Below are 23,645 nucleotides of genomic sequence, written 5' to 3'. Positions count from 1 at the left end.
TTTTCCAGATGTTTTAGCTAAGTCCCAGAATTGTAAGGCATATTTGTATGTAACTGTCCAAATGAAACTTGTGCTGTCCTTTTTCCCCTGGCCTTTCCTAGTTCTGTTCACCTTTATTAATACATATTATTACTCAGTCTAGCTCATTCTCAGAACCTTTCCCTGTAGTAACTGGTCACACTGCGACCTCAAGCCTGGCACTTTAATCTTGATATGGCAAATTTCTCATGGCAAAACTAATCTGAGTAGAAGCATGGAACAAAATCCATCTGCAACTAACTGATAATTGTTCTAATTGCCTATCTTCTGGCACAGAGTCAGCTGACTACAGTGTTTATGCAGGTAGGCTAGACATGATTTTGTCAGTAATCAGGAGAGCCTGTTTCTGCCATGGCCCCTGTCACTGCTGCTGGGGTGAAGTGCTTGAGGGTGTATGCGTCTGCTGCTCTGTTTTTAAACTTACCATTTTGCAGAGACTGGCTACAGAGTGACTTGCCCTGCAATTATGCAGGCAGATCAAAGGAAAGTGGTAACCTCTTAATTAGAGCTGCACATACACTGTGGTGCAGCTATGGTGGTGGAAAAAACATGTCATACAGTGCTTCCACCAGGGGAAAGCAGCAACAGCCATGAGAACTGTGGTTCCATGTACAAATGCATTGAACACACGCTTTTACAAGAGAAGCATCTATTCCTCAGAGCCTGCAGCCATTCCACACCATGTGTTCACTCCTCATTTGGGGTCACAGATGAATTATGGACAAAGAAGGATATAAGACAGAAGCAAAACTAACCATAAAATATCAGCTTTCTACCTTTAAAAATAATTTCAATTAAAAGTTACCTAACTAAATTTATTTGTAAAATGCTATATTATATATAGCAAGAGCACATCAATATGACAAAGTACCACTGTTTGTAACCAATAACAACACATTTTCTATGAAGAACTAAAAGCAGCACATTTCAGAGCAACAAAACTTCAGTACATCTGTACAAAAGGAGGAAAATTAGTAAGGCACTTCCTCTAGAGTGGTAACAATAAAAGCACCAGTATCCTTTGAGGCAATACAATAGTAATGAAAATGTTGATTTTAAACAGACTAACAATGCAAGACAAAGGCCTGGATGCTCCTGGGAGCAGCTTGTAATAACACTGGTCTAAGCTAGAACAAAAACACAGCAGCATAGTACAAGACTTTGTATTTTACCTTTTTGCCAACATTATTAAGGAAAACAAAGAAAACCAGATTAAGAGCAGGGCAACAGAAGAACCTTCTGAAGTCATAAGTCTTGTCACAAGCTCTTTACCAAACCAGTAATGCTTACTCTGAACAGGCACAGCCGTTGTGACTGGGCATGTATCCAGGCTTGGCTATACCACTTACTAGAGCAGTCTGACACATCTGCTCAGCAGCAGCTGGGAGCCAGCAGCCCACCATGGATGTTGTTATCCAACATTACCAGAAATACTGGGGAGTCCAGCTTTCTCTACAGTAAGCCCAGCAGGCAGTGGCTGAAAAACTGGGCAACTACAGTGCTTAGGTGCTGTTACAGTCACCTTTAGTGGTACTTTCCCTAAGAATTCTTGTTTTCAATATGATTTTGGAGTTCAGGGAGATTATACTTATTGGAACTGTTTTAAAAGGTAAAAATCTGACTTAGCAAAGAAGTAAAATACCTGTAACTCAAAAAGTTAGGCAGCCTAGAAAACGGGCAAGTTCTTCACATTCCGATGCATCCTTTAGCCAGCCCTTTCTTTTTCTAACAAACATCTACTAATTTATATCATCTCTACATGAGAAAATCTACAGTTTTTTTGTAATTTAGGACTTACTATATTAGCATTCTAACTATATGTGAAGCCACATGTTAAAAATTCTTTAGATGTGCTGTCCCCTAGCAGTCTTCAAACTTCCAGTAAATGTTTGTTCCAGTCAAACAAATATATTAATTTCCAGTAGTGAATATTTCGCTATACTACAGGCCCATAGGTCCAAGTTGCTATACCCATGTACACACTGCACTCCTGCCCTTTATAAAATAAGCTTTAATTATTTTTTAGCCCTTCTCTCAGTTAAAAACAAAAGCCCTCTTGAAAAATAATTTAAAGTTATGCTTATTGACTATTCTGGATTAACTACTCACTGACATAACTTTCACTCCAGGGAGTTTCCCCCACCTTTAGTTCTTCCACTCTAGCCCAAGGCATACCACCATTCTCTCTCTCCTGTTGACTGGAAAAAAAAAAATAATAAAAGGGTTGAGAAATACTCCAGGTTTTCTACGGATAATAATCTTAGATAGAGAGGTGAAACCATTCTGTTGCTTGTTCTTTTTAAAATTGGGAAGAAAAACCTCTTGTTGATCCCACATCCTTCAGAGATGGCAGTGCCAATTCTAGCGTCTGGAACAGCAGCCAATTCAAATGTCATCTTTGCTTGTTTGAGTTTATACAACCAGAGGTTCCCAACACTGAGTTAACTTTTCTTCATTGACTGTATTGACAACAACATGGTCATGGTCGTACTGTGTGCCTCCTGTAAAGAAAGATTTCAAAGAGGGTAGATTAGCTTTGAAATAAGAGACATGTACTCTAGGTTTCAGGGCAATTCTAGTAAGTGACAGTGTAGACAGTTTCCCTTCTCCCCAAGGCACTGAAAAGACGCCCTTTCATCACTGCCTGCTTTTGGAATTCATTTTGAAGCAAGGGAGGCTGTCTGCTCCTCTCCACCCCTTCAGTAATTCAGTACCTCAGCTTTGTCAGCCTGGATGGGAAAGGAAGGAAACACTGTAGTACAGTTAGGTGTGGCTCCTTTAAGACTGTCACTTCCCAAAAGTCATGCTTGGCTGTTCAGTTTTTCCCTCAACAGCTGTCAGTTGTCACTTTGCTCTAAGGATGATGTTTACACAATGAAATAAGTCCTGCTGCTAACAGACAATGTGAGCAGGACCATACCAGGGACAAGGTCTGGTACTCATTTACTCTTCACCATTATAATCCTGCGTTTGGAGCAGCTGCCAGACACAGGGTATCACCCAATGTTCAGCTGTTTCCACTGGCAAATACAGCCCTTTCTTAGAGGGGCTTAATTTACTCGTGCTGCAATGTTCATGCATGTTGAAACATGTTCTCATAGAAGCGCACTAGTACTAATCTGACTTAAACTCTGAAGCAAATAAATGTATGATTACAACTGAAAGTGAGAACTGACATTTTTCTCGTATCTAGTACATACTGCAAAAGTGTGTGGAAGCAGCCATCTGAGCCAGCCTTCATACAGAGAGCACCAGGCCACCCCTGCAGACACCATCTTTCATTCTGCACCCCTACAGCCTCACCCTCTCCAAAGGAGCAAAAGACAAGCCTGGCAGCCAAAAGCTTATGATGAATGTAGCAAGTGTAGATTCTAGCAGATCTCAGCAACAAATATACATAGGCAGGCACATTTAAGAACAGCTCTTCTGTACAAAGGAAATGCCATCTCAAGCACCTTAGCTGTTCTCTGCTTCAGGAACTTGGGGGAGGCTTCCTGGTGCCACTGTTCCAAAGCAGAAAGGTCTCTGAGAAGGTTAACACCAACATGATTTGTCTCCTCAGGCAGTTACTAAAAAGCAGTGGGGATGCACAGCAGAAATACTTGCAAAGTTCTTCAGAAAGAGAGTTAAAAAAAGGGAATACTAGACCTAATAATCCCAGGGGAAAGAAAACCTAACCAGCAGCTACAAAAAATAACATTACCTAAATAGCTCAGTAATCACTGCAAGCACAAAAAGTACTTTTTAAGCAGTGTCTGATAGAATGTAAACATGTTATAAGGGAAGAGAGGGGATTTCTTTCAGTGGAAGAAGAGACTACTTCGGTAGAGCGGTGCCATGGACAAGGCGTTGTGCTGTGCCACGATATCCACAAGGTGGCATTGGTAACTGCACAGTTAACAATTGCATTCACTTGCTGAAGAATTCATTAATGCTCAATTTGTGGTCAAGAACAGATCAGCAAGATTGGCAGAAACAGGTAATGTTCCTACTAGGCTTTCTCAAATAAAAGCTGAATGTACCTACTCTTTCATATGTACCACACAGGTTTACTTTTTTTTTTAAACTAAGAGCACATCTATACTTTCAGCACCAGACCATTGTGAGATTTTCAATTACAAATGCAGAATGCATAACTACTTTAAACATTATGAAGACAAGGCAGTGTAATTTCTTCTTGTTTGGTGCAACCCAGAACTCACTTTAGAAAAAGATATGCAGAGTTATCCTGACTAAACACTCTCCCTTGAACTGGAGGCTTTTTGATGAGTTTATAATTAATAGCCACTACCTTTTTATGGCAGTAAAGAGAATTAGTGATGATTTGTGCCAGTGTTGTATTACGGTCAAACATTAGATAACCCTTTTCTCACAGTTCTGATAGTCCTGTCCTTTTCTGTTCTAAAGTTCTGATTCCAGTATTTTCCTTTCTTCTTTTTTTTTCTTTTGTAATGGCTGTAATTAATGCCACAGCATCAATGCAAAATTCATCTTAAAACAGCTAAAAAAATAAACAGCTACAGGAAATGATTATTCCCCCTACCTGAAAGAGTGAGAGTTATGTAAGAACATCTAGAACATGGGGCCTACAAGAAAGCTGTTGAGGGACTTTTTACAAGGCCGTGTAGTGATAGGACAAGGAGGAATTGATTTAAACTGACAGAGGGTCAATTTAGATTAGATATTAGGAAGAAGTTCTTTGCTGTGAGGGTGGGGAGCCACTGGCACAGGTTGTCCAGAGAAGTTGTGAATGCCCCATCCCTGTCAGTGTTCAAGGCCAGGCTGAATGGGGCTTTGAGCAACCTGGTCTAGTGAAAGGTGCCCCTGCCCATGGCAGGGGTTTTGAACTGGATGAGCTTTAACGTTTCTTCAACCCAAACCATTCTACAATTCTATGATCTGATTATGCTAATTCTGCTAATCATTCAATTTGTTGCTTTTTCAGACTTTCTATGAAACTATGAAACCAAAGTTTGGAAACAGTATCTAAGTGAATCAAATTGCTGCAACAAAAGTGACTATAAAAAACACCATCAAGTAAGCACAGACCTTAGGCTGCTATGGCAGAATCTCATAGTTGCAATAAAGGTGTTGTCATTAATAACCAAATGAAAACACTTTTTTCATAAAATCACATCAGTGTACAAGCCTGTCTTTGCTTTCCTAATACCCTCTGGCTAATGCACCTACTTACTATATAAGAAAATTTTCTTTATACAAATTATAGTTAATGAGAAGTTAGGTTTTTCTTGCTTCAGCATTTTCAATAATTATATTCATATCACTCAGTGCACATAAAATTAACTGGGGATATCTACAGTGAGTGGACACTGGGGATACAAGATAAGCAAGTACTGTGAGTCACTAAACTCTGTGTAGGAAAAATGAAGTCCTTGGGCCTGTCTAATTCAGGAGGTCAGATGAGCTAATCGGGTCTTCTTTTGATTCTAGATTAAAGTAACTCTAACACCATCCTTAATTTATAGGCACGTTTAGTGCCTATCCCACTGTAAATACCATGTAATTAAGACACAATGTAATGAGATAACGCATTTGCTTACCTTTGATATCTAAAACCAGTTTGGGTTTCATCTTGCTATAAATCCTGCCATCGGGATTAATATGCCAATATTGTTTGTCTTCATTCCGCTCAAATGACAGACCAAGTTTAGAGCCAGGAGTTATAAGATTTCCAACAATTGTCAAGCAGCAATCCTCTGCCATCTGTATCATCAGAAAGGCAACAGCAATTATTCAAAACAGCCTTACTTCTAGTATTCACTATTTTTTAATCAGATAGATGACAACAGGCAAGAACAGAATCTAGGAACTACTTTCCCTAAAGGAATGTATTTTTGCCCCAAACTCAAGCCTACTTATTTTTCTTTTGTTCCTATAAGGCTGACACTCTTCACAACATAAGAACATTAAAATAACCATAGTGTGTCAGATCAGAAGGTACAATTAGCAGCTGTCTCTAGCAGTGGCCAATAACAGATGTTATGAAAGATTACATTCACTCTGCTCTTGTATTACCAGTACATTCCTGGTAATCTCTCCCAGTCTACAGCAATTTCCAGTCCAGAGACTTTTCCATGCAGAGCTGGTACCTTTAATACTCAGATGGTTTCTGTCCCATACATGAATTCGTTAATCACTACCCACTGAGATCAGTGTAACTCTTTGAGACAAACACCCTTCTGTATCACCACCCTTCTGCAGCAAGCAGTTCCGTATCTTCACTACTACCATTAAAAAAAAAACCCCAACAACTGATAGGCAACTACAGATTTTATTTGGTGCTCTCCTCACTCCCCTACTTCTACTCCCCTTCTCCTCCTTTACTTCAAGGGATGTCTTGTCCATGCTATGTTTGCATGACTTCAATCATATCATCCCTCAAACTGCCCCCTTTGTAGCCTAAAAAGTCCTATTTTGTCTCTTCCTTGCATAGAAACCTTCCATCTCCTCTGCGCATTCTTTTTTTGTTCTCTAATAATCTCCAGTCCTTTTGAGATAAAGGACATAACTGCACAGTAGCATGTCACAAGGATATGTTCTTCTTTGTTCAATATTCTTTTCCTAGCCATTTATATAACTTGATTTCAAAACGCTGCAAATGTCTTTATGGTTAAAAAAAAAAAAGAACTGGCAAAAATCAAGTTTATTTGAAAAGAATATTAAGGCTACTTAATTTACTATTAGTAGTAAATTACAGTTAATTATTCTATGTGAACAGTGATTTTTCAATAGATCACCATAAGCTGCCTTGTATCACCTGAAGGGACTTCAGCGGCAGATTAAGCAAATGCCCATCTGCTGTTGTTGATATGGCCCCAAATTATTAAACAGACAGTTGTGAAAAAGTAGCACTTCTTACTATCATAACCTAGAATTGAAGTAAGATGATTTAGTTCTACAATTCTGAAATACTCATCTGTATCTAAAGATCTTCTCTAGTGGGACTTGGAAGACTCAAAGCTTACACACTAGGTTATTACACAACGGCCACTACTTCACCCATCTCCAAGAAACTTGTGAAGAGTGAGGAGACCTGATTTCAGACCTACAATCATATTTGTTTCTGACAAAATGGGCAGAATAACTTTCATATGCTGCTTACCAGTTATGCCACCTACCTAAAACAGCCCTTCCTTGAAACCTCAGGCATACCTCAAGTACCACGTACTCACTCAGATGACCTAAACTTACAAGAAGAAAGGCACAAGTTCTTCCAGTGACCTGGGTCTGCCTACATGCATGTACCTACCCACCCGTGAGCTTATTTTTCAAATGTTGTGAAAAACCATTTTTTGCATACAGAACATTTACTGTCATTCAATAGGAAGATGGTGGTGGAGCTCTGTAAGAGTCCAGTCGTTTAAGATCAATGTTGCCAGCCTGTACTCCACACTAAGCTACCTGGTTGCTATACAGCATGAGCTCTGTATTTTCTGTGCACAGAAGAACTGCTTTGTGTGAGACAGGGACAAAAACCAAGAGCATGTTTTATCCAAAGCCATGTAATACCACACTATCTTGATAAATACTTTCAGTGAAATGTTTGAGAGGCACTGTCAAGAAAGAAGTCTTTTGTGTGCGATATTAAAGCTTTTAGCTTACTTTGCATCATTTCACTCTCTATATAAATCCCTTTTACTACTGCATGTGTTCTGTAAACATGTCCAAACAATTCCTTAGCTTATTAACAGTAAGATTCTTCCCTCCAGGATAGATGACATAATTATAAATGGCTCCTTTGAAGTTATACAATCCTATAGAAAAAGTTCATATGATTCTTTGCAGTCAAGCTGTTTGAGAGCATTAAAGTAACTTAATTTTCTTTGGCTGGCATCCCTACCTGAGACTGTACATGCTTAGACATTATGAACCACGCATACCTCTGCTCACCTCAATGACAATTCACACATGATTAGTTTTATGGACTGTGAGAAAAGTAGGACTTCATTTGGAAAATTGTACAGAGGAATGGAAAGCGATGAATTTGACAAATACACGGGTAACCAGACACAAATCCTCAAAAACCCAAAAGAATAGGATTGCATCTTTAAGCAGAAGAGGATATAACCTGCATTACGCTAATCAACCTACCACAAGGTATTTGTAGTTCAAAGTGTTATCAATAAGGGTCTATTAATGATAGCATTTTAACGACAAGCATTTTAAAAGGTCTCCCCGGCTTAGACACTTTTGTGATAATTTCCCTGGAAGAAAGAGGGCATAAACGTGAAAGGAGCTCATGAAGAGCAAGACAATGATCTTTTGGTGTTGATGAGGCTGGTACTAGGGTACTATTCTTTAGGGGAAAAGGACATCGTAACTAAAATCTCTCACAACTCAAATTACATCAGAAAAGGTATCATACAACTAGTTTGTATCACCTGAAAAAGCCAGAGTTCAACTTAAAAAACCAACCAACCAACCAAAACAAAACCAACACTTTACAAAAAGATTATGTTACAGCTGAAACAGAAATACAATAAATTAAGATGATACAATAAGAATTGAATCCAAAAAGCCTTACTGGGAAAGAGGGAAAGAGAAAATTCATTCTGAACTTGAACCTTACCCGGCACCTTATGAATCCATCCTGATAAACCCAGATTTGATCATCTGAGCCTGTATCTTCTGCAACCTGTATTCTGAGAAGATTCAGATTGTCTAAATTTCCATCAGCTGACATGAATTTTCCTGTTTCTTTGTTTCGAAGCCTGAAGTACACACGTTTCTGCAGAAAACAACAGAATTCTTTAACCACAGTCTCAGCACAAAACACAACCTGCTCTGGTTAACTTCAGAGCAGTTACTGTCCCGTGAACCTCACGTGTCCCTCCTCCCTTCAGAAACCTTAACTCTTCTATTCTAGAATTTAATTCCAAAGTCTACAGATGTCTAGAATAAGCCAAGCTTTGAGAACTTGTCATTCTGCATGGAGATTTTTAGGCCTTCCTATGCGCCAAGATCAGCATGAAGTGGAAAGCTAAGAATTTTTAATTCAGAGCAGCACTAACGGCTCTCTGCTAACTTCTTGTATTGATGCTTTTAGCTTTCATCAAGGGTGAATTCGTGCAACGCTGCTTATTTCCCTGGCAACAAGTAGTATACTTCAAGTTCATGCTGCGTCTTGTTACACATTAACATTTCTGTTTAGACAAGCTCTCACCCAGCACAGTCAAAATGCATTATTCTAACCCTGCTTAAGGTTATAGAAAGACAACATTGACAGCAAGCAAATACATTTGGTTACAGGTACAAGTAATCTGTGAATTAGAAAAAGTTGCTTCCTCAATAAAATACAGCTCAGCAAAAACCTCGAATGTTAAAGCTTACAGGACTGCTGCAGTACTGGACCAAATCACATGGTCCTCACTTAGAGGACAAAATGAAATAGATGCCACAAGCTTTGCATTAGATTTGCAAATTATTCTGCCAAGTAATAAGCAGGGAAGGGCCTTCCCCCCTAAATCAACACAAAAATCACTACTAATTGAAGTATCCAATTTTGTGGACAAATTTTCTTCTTGTTCCAAAAATAATGTAGATAATACAGTACTTGCCAGTAGCAAGTTTGGGTGCTAATTATAAAACAAAATAATTTATATATGTTATAGTCACTATTTGTTAAAAGAATTTAGCCAATCCGTACATGCTGTCCTCCATATTTTGGTTTAAAGTATGCTTAATGAACAGTTTGAGAAGCAGAATTGCAAAGCCATGCAGCATATTCAAACAGCTTTTATTACAAGCAAAACTGTAGAGCAATTTCTTTACACAACTGCTATTGCTGAAGCTTGTAACATGCATCAAGACTGTAACACTGCTTTCAGCTGTATAATATCCCCCTAACCCCATTACAAAATATAAATTGGTACTTGACAATCTCAAGTCAGAGCCTACTCACCTGCAGTAAAGGTCTCAGAGAACCTATCTGACAAAAGCCACTCACTTTATACCAATCTGGAATTTCTTTCGGTGATAACAACATCTGACGCCCCCTGTAATTACTATGCTCATAAATTACCCATCTGTAAGACAAAAATACAGAATGTTTTTACAGCTAAATCCTGCTTTGAAATCGATAAATGGGTTTCTAGAAATCTGTCCCACAAAGTAGTAGTGTTTAGCTTTGGAAAGACAATGACCTCCTTTCTGATAGGTCTTAAAAAATAATAAAATCATGTCCTGACTGAAATCAATCGCATTAAGATGAATACACTGGAGTCCACATTTTACAGTCCTGTTATTTAAAAAATACAAGCTGAATGAAACAAAGCTTTTTCTTGCCTTAAAGGGGGAACCCAACTTTTAAGTATCATCTGCTTTCAGGAGGTACTGTGACTCCTCAAGGAGCATGTATGTATATGCTACGTATGTTGTATATACTAGATTGCTGCATGTGCAGAATCAGTAGCTCTAATAGCTTAATTTGGACAGGCCTGACCCACATGGGAAAGAGCTATTAGGAATGTAGACCACAACAAGCAAATACTGTAACTGCAACAGTGTGAAATTCTCTAGGGTATTCTGATAAGAGGTTTTATTTCAGAACACCTCTCTCCTTCCCAAATACTGTAGGGGAGGGGACATGACACAGACATGACACATGACAAAGAAAAAGCATATAGAAAACTTTTGTTTAGCATTCCCTAGCTAAATACAAACATATCCAACCACGGTAACCATCACATCGAAAGCAATCTGTCAGAACCCGACTTCTGCGTCTCTACTATACTGGCACAGGCAGTGAATTACTAGACTTTGAAACAGGCTGCAATACAGTGCAATACGTTGAATTTTCTCACACTGATTTGCTGGGACTGCACAATAGCCGTATGTCCATATCCAGAACACACACCTTAATATTGGTGCTTTTTCACAGCCTAATACACATCTATCCCCTGGTATGAAATTAGGAAAATCATAAACAAATGCCTCTTAGCAAAGGAAGAGAAGATGAGAAAACCCTCAATAAGGGAGGCACCAGGGGCAAGCACACTCAGAAACATATATTTTGACACATTTCAGCATCTGACACTGCTAAAATGAAATCAGAATTTTCATACTATTCCAGTGACCAACCAGAAAAATCAACCTGTCATTGGACAGAAAACATACACAATTCATGACTCCATTACCTGGAATCATGGTAACTGTGTTCTTGGCAAAGAAGTAACAATGTTTGACCTCATGCTATTTCATGTTATTGGAAGTGAGAAACAACTATACGGTGGTTATGGTGAAAGTTACAAAATCTCAGTAGACTTGAGGGTACTGAACAGGTACCTTTTCCAATGACCTTTGTGTTTCAAACGTCAGTTCAGTGTGCTAAAGAAACCCTTCAACCAGCTTACACAGATGGTAAAAATGATTTGCTCTACAGATCTGGTATTAGCTATCCACTGGAGGGCAGTCTTAAGCTATCCGCAGAGTCTCTCCAGCACACACCTTGAAATTTCTCTCTTCAGAAGAGCACATTTAAATGCAAACAGTAACATGGATTTATCGTTAAACAAAGCAACACAAAAAAAAACCCCACAAACACAAAAACGTTCGTCAGAAACTAAATATAACAACTGGTGCAAGTATCTTGAAACTAGAGATTAACAGGAAAAAAAACATGAAAAGAGAAGTTTAACAGCTCTGTTGGAACACTGGAAGAAAATAGCAAAGTAGCTTTCAAAATGCTTCCAGACAGTTTTTAAACTTCATCACAGCCTATTTTTTCACCTGATCTTCAAAAGTAAGTTTAGAGAACACAACTGCATAAAAACAGTTAACGAATTTAACTGCTAGATTGACAACAGAGTCTGACCCAGGTTCTGAATTAAAAGGGATTATTACTAATGCCAAAGGGGCCAGATCATGATCTGATTGTACCACTGTGTCCATAACACCCAGGTAAAAGGATGAATGTGAAGACTTACTATAAAATTTTAAACTTATGGCACAGCTCAAATGGATTGATTATCTTTTTTATTTTTTGTTTTGTTATGATTGAGACCTAAACCAGGAGCACAGAAGTTGGCTTTAAGGATGCTGTGCGAACTGGCTTTTATAATATGGCATGAGAGAGGACATTGGCTTCCTTGTAGTCTTTATTTGAATTCATTTCAACTTCTAGCACAGAGCACAAGTCAGTGATAACATGTTCTTGAAATGGGATGCAAAAAGGTTCTGTAAGAAGATGCTGCATTAAAGCACTCCACACATTATGATAATCGAATTTTATACTCCTTGGTTTGTAACACCTGTAATTTTTCAGTTGAGTAAATAACATCATTCCAAAGAATCAGAAAGTGATTTTAAACTTACGTGCCACCAAGGATTTGAACTGAAGCTACTCGAGGATTGTATCCCAGGAACTGGAAATTTAAGATTTCCGTACTGAATTTGATTTTCTTTCCTTGGAACCCCACCTTTTCAAAAAGAGCTATGCACGGTTCAGACAACTCCTGCAAAAGGAAGATAAGCACTTTTATAGTATGTTAGAACTCCACATGGTGACTATGAACATCACTACTCCACACAGCCCTTTTATTTCAGAGGTTTCTTCTTGATTGTTTAAGAATAATGTTTTTTTGTTCTGCACAAGTTACTTACAAGAAATAAAAAGAAGTAATAAAAAGTCCTTATACAAAACACACAAGGGATCTCCTTACATGGAACATAAAACTTCCTTAAGGCACACAGAAATTTCTCTGGTTTTAATTCTGCATAATATCTTAAGTACGTTTTAAAATATATTTTCATTAATGCCCTGTCTTCCATTGTACTAAAGCCCAGTCATGAAGTCATTTCATCTTCAGTCCTGAACATACAGTCAAATAATACTGATTTCTACAGCTTCAAATGATGACAGCCTTGTCAGTACTACTTATTAGTTACTGCTCTCATTTTTAACTCTTATAGTTGGTTATGGCAATATCAAACTTGGATTAGACAAAAGCTTCAAGATTCACACTTCTGAGGTGAAATTCAAGACAAGCAAAAACTAATATCTGAATCCTCCAAACTACTGTGGAGAGATGATTTTTCTCCCTCACTGTCAAAATGCTTCTGGTGTCAAAGGGATTCTGCCCACATGAAGCTCCCCGCATTGCTCAATCCATCTTAAATGCCTTCTGAATAACAAACCTTGGGCTTTTCTGTGTAGCAAGGTTATCTGCAGTGGACTGGAAATAATTTCTCACAATTAAAGCCTTCCTCTGGAAGCTGAGAGGCAAGAGTCTGAAATCCCTTGGGATAAAGTCAATAATCCTGAGTGTCCTGGCATTACAGTTTATGCTCATAGATAGAAATGACCCTGTCACTCCCTTTCTTGCAAGTCTTCCAGCAACGACTGTGTAAAACAACCACCATAGCCAGAAGAGCTCCTTCCTGCTGGCATATGTTCAGAATGCTTGAAACACATCAACTGGATCAGGAACGCCTGACATGATGCAAAGTCTCGACAGACTCCTATCTGGCCCCAGGCATGGAAACATGCCCTGTAAGGCAGAGGTGGCTTTGTAATGCACTGCAGCAGATATCCATGATTCCATGCAATTTTTTTAGGCAAGATCTCCTGTCAACCTATCTCTAGACAGTGCTTAAATTTCTCTTTAATCTTCCTTTTGATCTTCCTTTAGATACTTAAGGGCCCAGATGACAATGTTGCATGAGCATCACCATCATCTTTGCAACAGTCCAGATTATTGTACAGCAGCTTCCTGATCACACACACACTGCTAGGCTGTAGGAAATGCCAGGAGAGGCTTTTCAGCTTACTCCAAAAATCAGAGTACACTCATCTCCACCATGGAAGGTAAACACCTGTTAGACCATCATGCGTCATCACGGGTCAAAAGCCCAGCAGGGACAGTTGCACCATGATGATGGTCTGGTGTCTCCCCCTCAGCCCTTTTATAGACCTGCACCTGTGCTCTGAGACATGGAACTAACTGGTCAGGCAGCAGCCCTTGAGCCATGTGCAATGCTTGAGAAATAATCTACTTACAAAGAAAACACACAGACAGCAAAGGAAATCCTCCAATTTTCTGCCACACCTTCCACTCTGGGCATTGTTTAGATTCAGCAGCAATACTGTTACATAAAACGTTCCAGACTGAAAGAACTGCAACATCTGCTCACCAGTTTTCTTTCAGTACTTCGCATGTACTGCACTGTGAGAATCTGGTGTTCCTGTATATCTACACTTAGTTATTTCACAGAGCTGTTCATTAAAAAGAAGTATTTTCAGCATGACTGTTCACGCATAAACCACATTCACAGTTGTTTTTATAGTCTGTTCAGGAAAACGAATGTTTAACAAATTCAAGAAGGAAAAATGCTATTCTCTATCTGCAGCACAACCATGTGAAGTATGCAAAGCAAGCACAAACATGCAAAGATACAGTGGTATAATAACACAAAAACCTTGAGCTTATGAATACAAGTCCTTTTAACTTTGTCTTCCAAGTTTATCGAATATCCCTTTCATTTTCTTTTCTCATGGTCCATTAGAAATCAATCCCTTCAAGGGGGAGTTAAACTAGATTAGTATCATAATGCTAAAACACCTATATTTAGTATTTTGGACATACCAAAATAGCAAAGGTGCTTCTTGTATAGAAACGTCACAGAAAAATCACACGGAAAATTATGGGAGCAGCAGATGGTGGGGAGGAATTAAGATCTGCACTGCCAAAACCAATCCCAAAATAAATCTGAGAGGTGACACCAGTATCTAACAAGCTTCAAGCTTTTGTAAAATTATGAATCATTTCCACCTAACTTCTTATTCTCTGTATTCTGGTTTGATAATAAACTGCTGAGCAAAGCAACCCCTTATCCTCTTCTCTGCAGGTAGGAAGCCTCTGAAGAAGGAAGCAGCAGCACGCGACTGGTAAACAGATGCATCTCTATGCTACTGTTTGAAGTGTGATGAATGGTAAGGCTAAAACAAGTCTCAGAAATTACAAGAACTTTGAGGCACAAAACTGGTATTTGGCTGTCTTAACACAACAGCCTATGTCACAAATAATACATCTTCCAAAAGTAAGCTGATCATTCCAGCTTGAAACAAGCATTTCAGACCCAAGAACTAGACACTGACAGGTACAGAAGGGCCTGTTTTAGTTCATGGTGATCACCCACCAAGCTTGGCTAGAAGCATTTCTATCGTTTTTAATAGGATCCATCTACTAGATAGCCAGAGAGTTCAGAAGTCAGACATACCTGCTGCAGATATTTGTTTACACTGTACATCAAAATGCTTCAGACACGTGAAAGAGGATGACGCACTTTAGTTCTCCTTCGTCAACTGCTACATCACTGACGGGTTACCAAAATTACAGTGGAGTGCAACGAAGTTGTCAGATTCAAAGAACAGTCAACAGTGCACTCCTCCTTTTTTAAAATGAGTGTCTTCTTACTGACATAAGTCCCTGGATTCTTGATACCATTTTGCTAGGAATTACTTTCACCTTAAAATATACTTGCAGATTCTATCAGAACCAATCATAATGACTGGCTATAGGCTTGAGCAAACTCATTCCTTGCCATTGACGAGTTACAAAATATGTAAATGTTGTTTAGTTTGTATCCACCACACATAACAACAACACTGTCTGATTTTGCCAAATGGCATTGGGTGTTGCTTTACTTTATCTAGAAGGGTACATTATTTCATGATTACTCAAATTGCATTTCCCTGATTATAGCAATAGTGTTTTATAATTACATGTATTTCATGCAAAATTGCTTAGTTAAGTCTGTTTTTTTTTAATATGCATAAAACCCAAGGGCTGCAGTACAAAGGTTTCTTCACACTGTTCTACTGACATTTCTCAACTCACTCTAAGTGGTCTCTCCTACTGGGAAATTAAGTGCCTGTCTGACACATCCTTGACTCCTCTTACAGAAAATCCCAGGCAGCTGCTTCAGGGATGTCCCTTCTTTTGCAAAAACAGCACAGAGGTCAAAAAAACTTGGCTGCAGCTAGGACATTTAAATGCCACTACATATAAAAAAGAAATAAATACAAATACTCCTGTTGTCAGTGTGTCCCTCACATTTTTACTGTTGAAAAAAACGGGCAGGTGGGAGTCATCACTGTACCAATCTTTACTTTACGGTATTTCTAATAGTTTTACTTACAATATTTATAATCTGTAAAGATTTTAGAACTGCTTGGGGTGAACAACCCATTGCCGTCAGATCAGGATAGATTCCTTCTTCTAACACATACTGGTTACCAGAGAATTCTTCCTGGTCATACACTATGCAGCTGCAGAAAGGAGAAGAAATGGCCTCTTAAGAATTCTGTGCAAGTTAAAATGAAGCTGTATTTCTCAGTCTTTAGCAAGAGCTACTGACAGAAAGATTATTTACACTGTTTTGTCCTGACAGGCTGAAGACTTATGTGCAAACTGCAAAGCATTTTTCTGAAATCACTTCAAGTGTTAGAAAGCTGGCTGCTTTTTAACAACTTTTACTGTTTAAGGGATTTTGCAATATTTATTCAATGTAACTTACCTGCCATCTAATATTTTTGAAGACTTCACAGCAAATGAATCAATACATCTTGTATCTTTTTCAAATATTTGGCAGTTACCCTTGAATTCAGGCTCTGAAAATAACTGGACCTTTAAAAAGTTATAAACATATTTAAAAACAATTAATTATTCAATCTTCAGTAACACGCCTCTACCATTGCTTTTACAATTAGATTAAAACCTACTTAAATCACCCAGACTTCCTCAGGTATATGCATTTTTTTTTTTTTTTTACCTCTTCCATGTTGCAATCCTTGTTCAAGACGGCAAGGCGACAATACCAAAAATTACTTCTGGCTGTGTATCACTCAGTAACATACAAAGTAATTAAAATAACACTAATGAAGATAGTCCCCTGGACTATCTGATGGAGAAGATTTTTAAATTCCCACAGAATGGTCAGACCTGGCACATCTTTATTAAAGGGCCATAAATGGTTTTGGTTTAGATTATTAATCCATTTAATCTCCAAAATACATACTCTTCCCACTAAATGAAAACTGTCTGTCTCTCAACACAAATGGGGCATAATCTTGCCAAAGTACTCGGACAGCACGCCAACAGGCATGGTAAATATTCCCAGGGTAGATGGGCTTTATGTGCCTGTTATGGCTATACAGTCACATCCGTTGTTCTTTCTCTGCTTGGAGGATAAGAGTGGATACGTCACCCAGAGTCTTTTGTCCTTGTTAAAAAAGAAAAAAATAATAATTTCTAAGCAGCAAACCTGCTAATTTAGTTAGAGGATAATTAACCTTGATCACACAGAAGTCATGCACATTATCACATGCCTACCAGTTTATTCACTCTTAGCAGAGATACAAGTGTGGGCATGCACACTGTTCTCCAAAGAGGAACATGCTGACGAGCGATGCAGTCTATTGGCTGCAAGCCATTACTTCTTTGTTTCCTCGGGATAAGATCTTAGTAGACACGTAATATACATAGGTGCAAATAATTTTTCATGCACATAGCTGAAAATAAGCAGCCTTGAGATTTTTATTCCCTGTAGTTCATATACTATCTGTATGCAGGAGATTCCAGTGAGGCATGCTACTAATAAAGAATGCAAAATGGAACAGATAAGAATTTTCTCCCTAGTTTTAATTCCATGAGATACCCACCATTTTGACTGAATTGAAAATAAAAGTCTCTTTGTGCAGAGACAAACATGAAAAGGTTCAGAATTATCAAAGTATGAAAAAGGTGCCCATTGGCTTCACTGTCAAAAATACATATTAGTAGTTGCATACAGGCCACAGTCCAACATAAAAATATGTTAACTCACTGAACAAGTTCTCCCAGTCATTTCCTTCTCTTAACTATTGACAAAGATGGCACTAACTTTTAAGCATAACTCGGCAGTATTTAAGAGTGAACAAGATTCCCATATAGTGCAACCACCATTAGCAGAACCGTTAACCAAAGAACTAGATCCAAAAGGGTTTAAGTCACAACAGTACCATGAACAACACTTAACTTCGAGAGCGCTTGCCTCAGCAACTACCTCCGCCTCTGCATGGACAGATGAGAGCTCCAGCTCCTCAGAACAATCACTGATATACCAAAACAGCTCACTTGCTGAACCAAAACATCACCTGTGCCCTTAGAAAGTTCTGGTGGCAGCTGTGTATTAAATCCCACCTTCCTTGGGCCTTAATATGACTTACTTGAGAGGTCTGGAAAGCTTCCTTTCTTTACCTGCAGTTCTTACTCTTTGTCTGACTAGTCAATCATCTACGCAAATAGCTGGGTGTTACACTAGACAAAAAGACATTTCTTTATTTATATATGTTACAGACCTACACAGTATTTTCATGACCTTGGAGAAGTATCTTACCTTGACTTTACCTCTTTCATTTCCAGCAATATCCTGCAGATGTTTGGAAGAAGAAAAAAAAATTATTTTAAACAGTAATAAAATAACAAACATAAAAAAGTTTAATGTTATTAAAGAATGTAAATAAACTGAATTTGATAGAAAAAGTGTAGGTCTAAACACTTCAGAGAAACTTGCAAAACAAGTACAAAATTAATTCCTTACTGTAATGATGGGCTGAACTGAAGATATCTTGCAATTCTTTCCCCCCCATGCTTCAGTGCTGGGATATAGCCCTTTAGCCAGTATATACTGCTCCCCTGTGAACTCAGGATTCTCATAAGCCACCCACCTAAGAGAGACAGAAGAGGGTGATGGGTAGAAGTCACAGTACTTTTCCAAAATACAAGTGTGTATAATCATTATTGCCTTAATGTAAGAACAAATAAAAAATTTCTCCCCTCAAGTGTCAACTGTAATTTTATTAAAACCATAAACAAACAAGTGTATCTGATACTCCAAAACCCATGTAAATTTCACTTCCTTATACCATATGTCAATATGAATTAGCTAAAAGCAGACCACAAATTCAAATACGTCATCTGCTAGATTTCCTAGAAGCTGATTCCAGTAAGAACATTCTGAGATGCTTCACAATTCCATTATTTTAGCTAGCTCAAGACCTTCTCTGGAAAAACAGAACACATTTTTTTCAGATAAAACTAACTTTCAGAGTCATCTGGACAGTAAAGATAGGAATACTGATTTTTAATGTTGTCAGTTCAGCCGTGTTCAAGCAAACATCAATCCCAACCGAAAGCTGAGCTGCAAGAAGAGACACATATGCTAATGAGAGCAGGCTGTTCCCTGCCAGGAATCACAGATATCAGGCAGGAAGAACATCCTTGAAAGTTAAGCATTAAAACCATCCCAAATTTGGCCAGATTAATTCAAAGCTATTATTATAACTAGGCAGTCACATCTCCTGCCTGATACAGGCCACAAACTCAGAATTCTGCATCAAGTCCGTAACTTCTGTCCCAGTCAGAATACACCTTTTTGAAAGACATTGACCTTTTGAGGTCAATACACACTTAGAGTGTATTAGAAAAACATTAGAAAAACAACCAAATCACTACATATCTCTCTCTAATGTTCAGTTACCCCCGCAGTGCTTTCTTTCTAGCTATCTGCTATCAGGTACTCTTGCTATGCATCCATTCAACAAACCTTCTATTACGGCATTCTTCTAACCCTGGCTCCATACTGAAGTCCAAGATAAAGCACTTCCACATCAGCACTACCTTTGGTTTTGTGATAACCTGCATAACTTCTGTCTGTTGCCTTTCACCACTAGACTTTGCAAACTTTCCCATAATTATATTCTGGCTCTTTTTTAAACTCATCCTTTTCCCTGTTTTGTTTGTTTGTTCTTTCTTTCTTTCTTTTTCAGCGCCAGTATTAGAACTGGCCAGAGTACCAGCTGAGTTTCATTCATGTTTATGCAGGCATTAGGACACCTTGCTGGTTCCTGGTTCTACAATATAATCTTTTACTCATTGTCAACCCACTTCCAGTTTTATCCAAAGCACTGCATAATGAGTGTATGCTAGGTTATGCCAAAACCCACTTCCAGTGCAATTTTCTTACAAAGTTTCAACACTAACACAAAAAAAAATCATATCATAAAGCAGTAAAATGATATGGAACTTGTAATTTGCAGTGGAGGCTAACCCTCACCATCTAAATTTACCATAAAATGATCTACATGTGTCAAGCAACTGGTTTTTATTAAGCTGCAGTTTTATTCTAAGAACAAATGCCAGAGTCTCTGCAGACACAAGAAGTACAATAACTTCAAATTGAAATAAAGCTGCATCAACATGTATGTGCTGAGAGTATAAAGTTTGTATTAGTTGCCCATGGCAAACACTCATACAGTGATTCACATTTATCACTATTCACATCTCTTGGTTTGCCTCAGATATAATCAATTATTCTAACTTGTTATGCACTAATTACTTAAGACATATTTCAAGGCACATTTCAAAATCACCTCATAGTAATTCATCAAAGAGACATCGGTATGTACAATAAATTGAGCAGACAGTTCAAATGTCTCAGGTGTGTCTATACCTGTATGCCACATATACAAAAAGCTGTGAAAATGAGGTTTCCTTAGCCAGCTTCTTCAGCAGATGTTCATTAGATTTTTCAATGTGCAAATGCCAAGGTACAACTACAGTGCATGACAGTTTCACCTGACTGACATCTACGTAAAAATGTTTTTCTGATAGTAAGTGAACGACAAAATATTCCAGGTGCCTCCAAAGAATCTGTCAACTGCAGTTATTTCATTTCCCCCATCTAAAAAGAAACCTGAATACAGAAATAACCAAGGTATCTCACTCACACATGGGATTTAAATAAGCAAGTGAGCCCATGCAGTTTCTGCTGTCAAGGCTTATTGGTGAAATAAGCCTTGTGTTTTTCTACTTCATTCATAAGCCCACACAAGCTGCTGAGAGTAGTAACAACAACATCAAGGACAGGCAGCTTAATTCAGTACCAGCTAAACCTGTCAAACGTCAAGTGCTCCTAGGAAGGAGCACTGCCTGCATCCAACTTCTGACTTAACAGAAACGCCTGGAGAGCAAGACATCACCTCCGTATCTGAGCAAGAGAGTCACATTCCAGTTGCTAGGCATCACAAAAACTGGAGTACTGCTCTGCAGCATGGCAACAACAACCCTGCCCTACAGGGAACAAGGTCTCCTAGCACAACAGTTTTTGTAACCCCCAGCCCTACAAATTGTCTTAGCCTGAGATACAGCCTCATCCCATGCTGCTGGCAGGGTGGTGCTGGAGACCTTCACTTCTCTACATCATCCATGCCCTTGGAACCAAAGATGTAAAGAAAAGCATTGTTTAGATATTGTTGGCACTACTACATGCACAGTGTCTTTCCCCAGAACTTTCCACATATGATGTCTAGGAAGCATGGGTCCAAGAAGGGTCTGGAAGATCAGCCAAGAACAGAATACAGACAAAGACAACTTGCCAAAAAAAATCAGCTCTGCTCATGGTTAGTCCAGGATTCATTTTACCTAACTTCATCGTTTAAAACACTAGCCATTTCTTATCGCATATGTTCTTTCTAACATCAGCTGCAAGGAGTAATCCCCTCAGCTGCTCAGACTCACTTTAACATAGGACTGATTACCCAAGTCCTGGAAGGACCATTCTCAGCTAAGGAAGAAATGACAACACCTTCATTAAACTAAATGGCATAGCTGTAAAAAGAAAGCTTTCAGGCACAGAACACTCCTTCAGGTCTGAAACACAATCCACCATCTTTAAAGCTTAAATACTATATGGACACAATGAGTTTAAATTGGCATAAATATGCTAATCAGATGGACCATGGGGCCAGGAAATGAACTGACACTTTCAGATTTGTAGCATGATTAACAGAGAGGATGAGTTAGTAAAATTCTGTTATAGTAAATAGAGCAAACAGGTTCTTTATCATACCCCTTTGTGCTTGTGATTCCCAGTACCCCAGGGACCTGCAGATTTTAACTTCAAGACTCCTTGAAAGGTTTTTTGAATGTCAGTTCAGACATAGAGGAAGTGGAAGCTTCGTTTGAGATTTCTCCCATGGGGTACTTGCCCATGGATTCTTGCCTTTCTCAGCTCCAGTGGAGGTTTAGTTCTTGTAACTCATATTGTCTTAGTTTCACCTGTGTTACCTTCCAAGCACATTTAGATTAAATTTACTACATTCTGGCTCCTGTATATGAACTACTCATCACCTTGTAATTTCCTTAATATCATTACCCAGATGTACACAAGAAGGAGCCAAACCTGCACTGTGGACTAACTGCTTGAAAACTAGGGGAAAACCAGCCTGATTACAGGTCCACAGTAAAACAAACGCCGACATAAAAAAGCCACCAACAAAAAACCCCCCGAATATGGAAAAGTTCTTCCACCAAGTTCCAAAAGGATCAACTAAAAGACAGGGGGGGTTCAGTATTTTTGGCAAATGTTTGGTGTGTTTATGAATACAGAAAAGGTACATTTCAAACATCCCTGTGATTTTGATCACTATTCAATGTAACCTTGAAGAGGTTTTATGCAGACAGAAAATCAAAATTGCACAACGGTTGATTTTAGTACTTGCTTCAACTTGTAAAGGGTTATTGCTAGTAAGTATTTCCATTTCCCGCCACTTAAATTCTGCCAATTTGGCCATAACAATCAAACCCTTCTTAAAAGAAGAAAGGCCTCTCCTACTTTCAGGCAGTCTGGATTGCTTTCTCCTGCACCAACAGCAGAAGAATAAAACATCCTGGATCTTATGCTTGGCCAGTCTCTGAAGAATGCTCAAGAGCAAAAAATTCTCATTTTTAAAAAAGTAAATGCTCATCATTTTAGAATATTTTTTTGAGGGGGAGTCTCTTTACAATGGATTTAGCAAAGACATGAAAATACTGCTTGGAAACATTCTTCAGAAACAGGATAGCTGAAAAAAAAATCTGATGGAACTAGCACTCAAATTACCCCAAAATAGAATATTCACTCCCCAAATGCAGAGCTGGGCTGCCTTCAGCATACAGTTTAGAGATGCAGTTTAGCTTATATCTTGCTCAGTAGTATCTGTGCACTGCAGTATCAGGCTTTCTTTGACATAGCCTTTAAATTACAGAGCAATTAAATTAATATGGGGGGAAATGCAGATCATCTGTTATCTGTCTGCCATAACAGCTTATCCCAGAAAAGCCTGTAGTTGAAAAGCTACTATGACAGATTCGGGGCTTCTTACATTATTTGACTTTTTTTTTTTTTTATAATGAGGTATTATCAGTATGATACCAGAAAGGTTCCCTTGAAATATTCTGACAAGCTTTTACTCAGTCTGTCACAGTTCACTAAGACATCATCTACACTACAGTCTAAACAACTCAGGAAATTACTCAATGGATTATTCATTGCTTGGTGAATGATTTCTTGGAAGGAAAGATATAAAAATTTTGTACCTGAACCGTTGCTCAAGACTTAGAAAAGCACCGTGTTACCAAGCATGACTTAACGTGAATCATTCAACCTTTCTGATACAATAGCATTTAGGAAGAACACCACCACAAAATCCCCAAACACTCACAACCTCTTTGGAAACAAAAGGATCACACAAAACTGTTCAGAGCTGAGTGCTAGTCACCTGCTAC

General features: G+C 38.5%; 1 protein-coding gene across 1 annotated transcript in view; it reads right to left on the bottom strand.

Moving 5' to 3' along the window:
- Positions 1 to 703: 703 nt before the first annotated feature.
- Positions 704 to 23,645, bottom strand: part of CRYBG1 (crystallin beta-gamma domain containing 1) — a 98,367-nt gene continuing 75,425 nt past the window's right edge. The window contains exons 15-23 of the mRNA XM_057404697.1: positions 18,640 to 18,766; positions 18,436 to 18,468; positions 16,576 to 16,685; positions 16,198 to 16,327; positions 12,373 to 12,512; positions 9,962 to 10,085; positions 8,630 to 8,788; positions 5,601 to 5,763; positions 704 to 2,540 (exon numbers count right to left, since the gene is read on the bottom strand). Coding sequence (XP_057260680.1) covers positions 2,452 to 2,540; positions 5,601 to 5,763; positions 8,630 to 8,788; positions 9,962 to 10,085; positions 12,373 to 12,512; positions 16,198 to 16,327; positions 16,576 to 16,685; positions 18,436 to 18,468; positions 18,640 to 18,766 — 1,075 coding nt within the window. The 3' untranslated portion in view covers positions 704 to 2,451. The remainder of the gene's footprint in view (positions 2,541 to 5,600; positions 5,764 to 8,629; positions 8,789 to 9,961; positions 10,086 to 12,372; positions 12,513 to 16,197; positions 16,328 to 16,575; positions 16,686 to 18,435; positions 18,469 to 18,639; positions 18,767 to 23,645) is intronic.

The sequence above is a fragment of the Pezoporus wallicus genome, unplaced genomic scaffold (assembly GCF_028554395.1).
Source record: "Pezoporus wallicus isolate ANWC-B61680 ecotype Strahan unplaced genomic scaffold, APGP_CSIRO_Pwel_v1 contig_6923, whole genome shotgun sequence".
Lineage (NCBI taxonomy): Eukaryota > Metazoa > Chordata > Aves > Psittaciformes > Psittacidae > Pezoporus > Pezoporus wallicus.
This window is presented reverse-complemented; position numbering and strand designations above follow the sequence as displayed.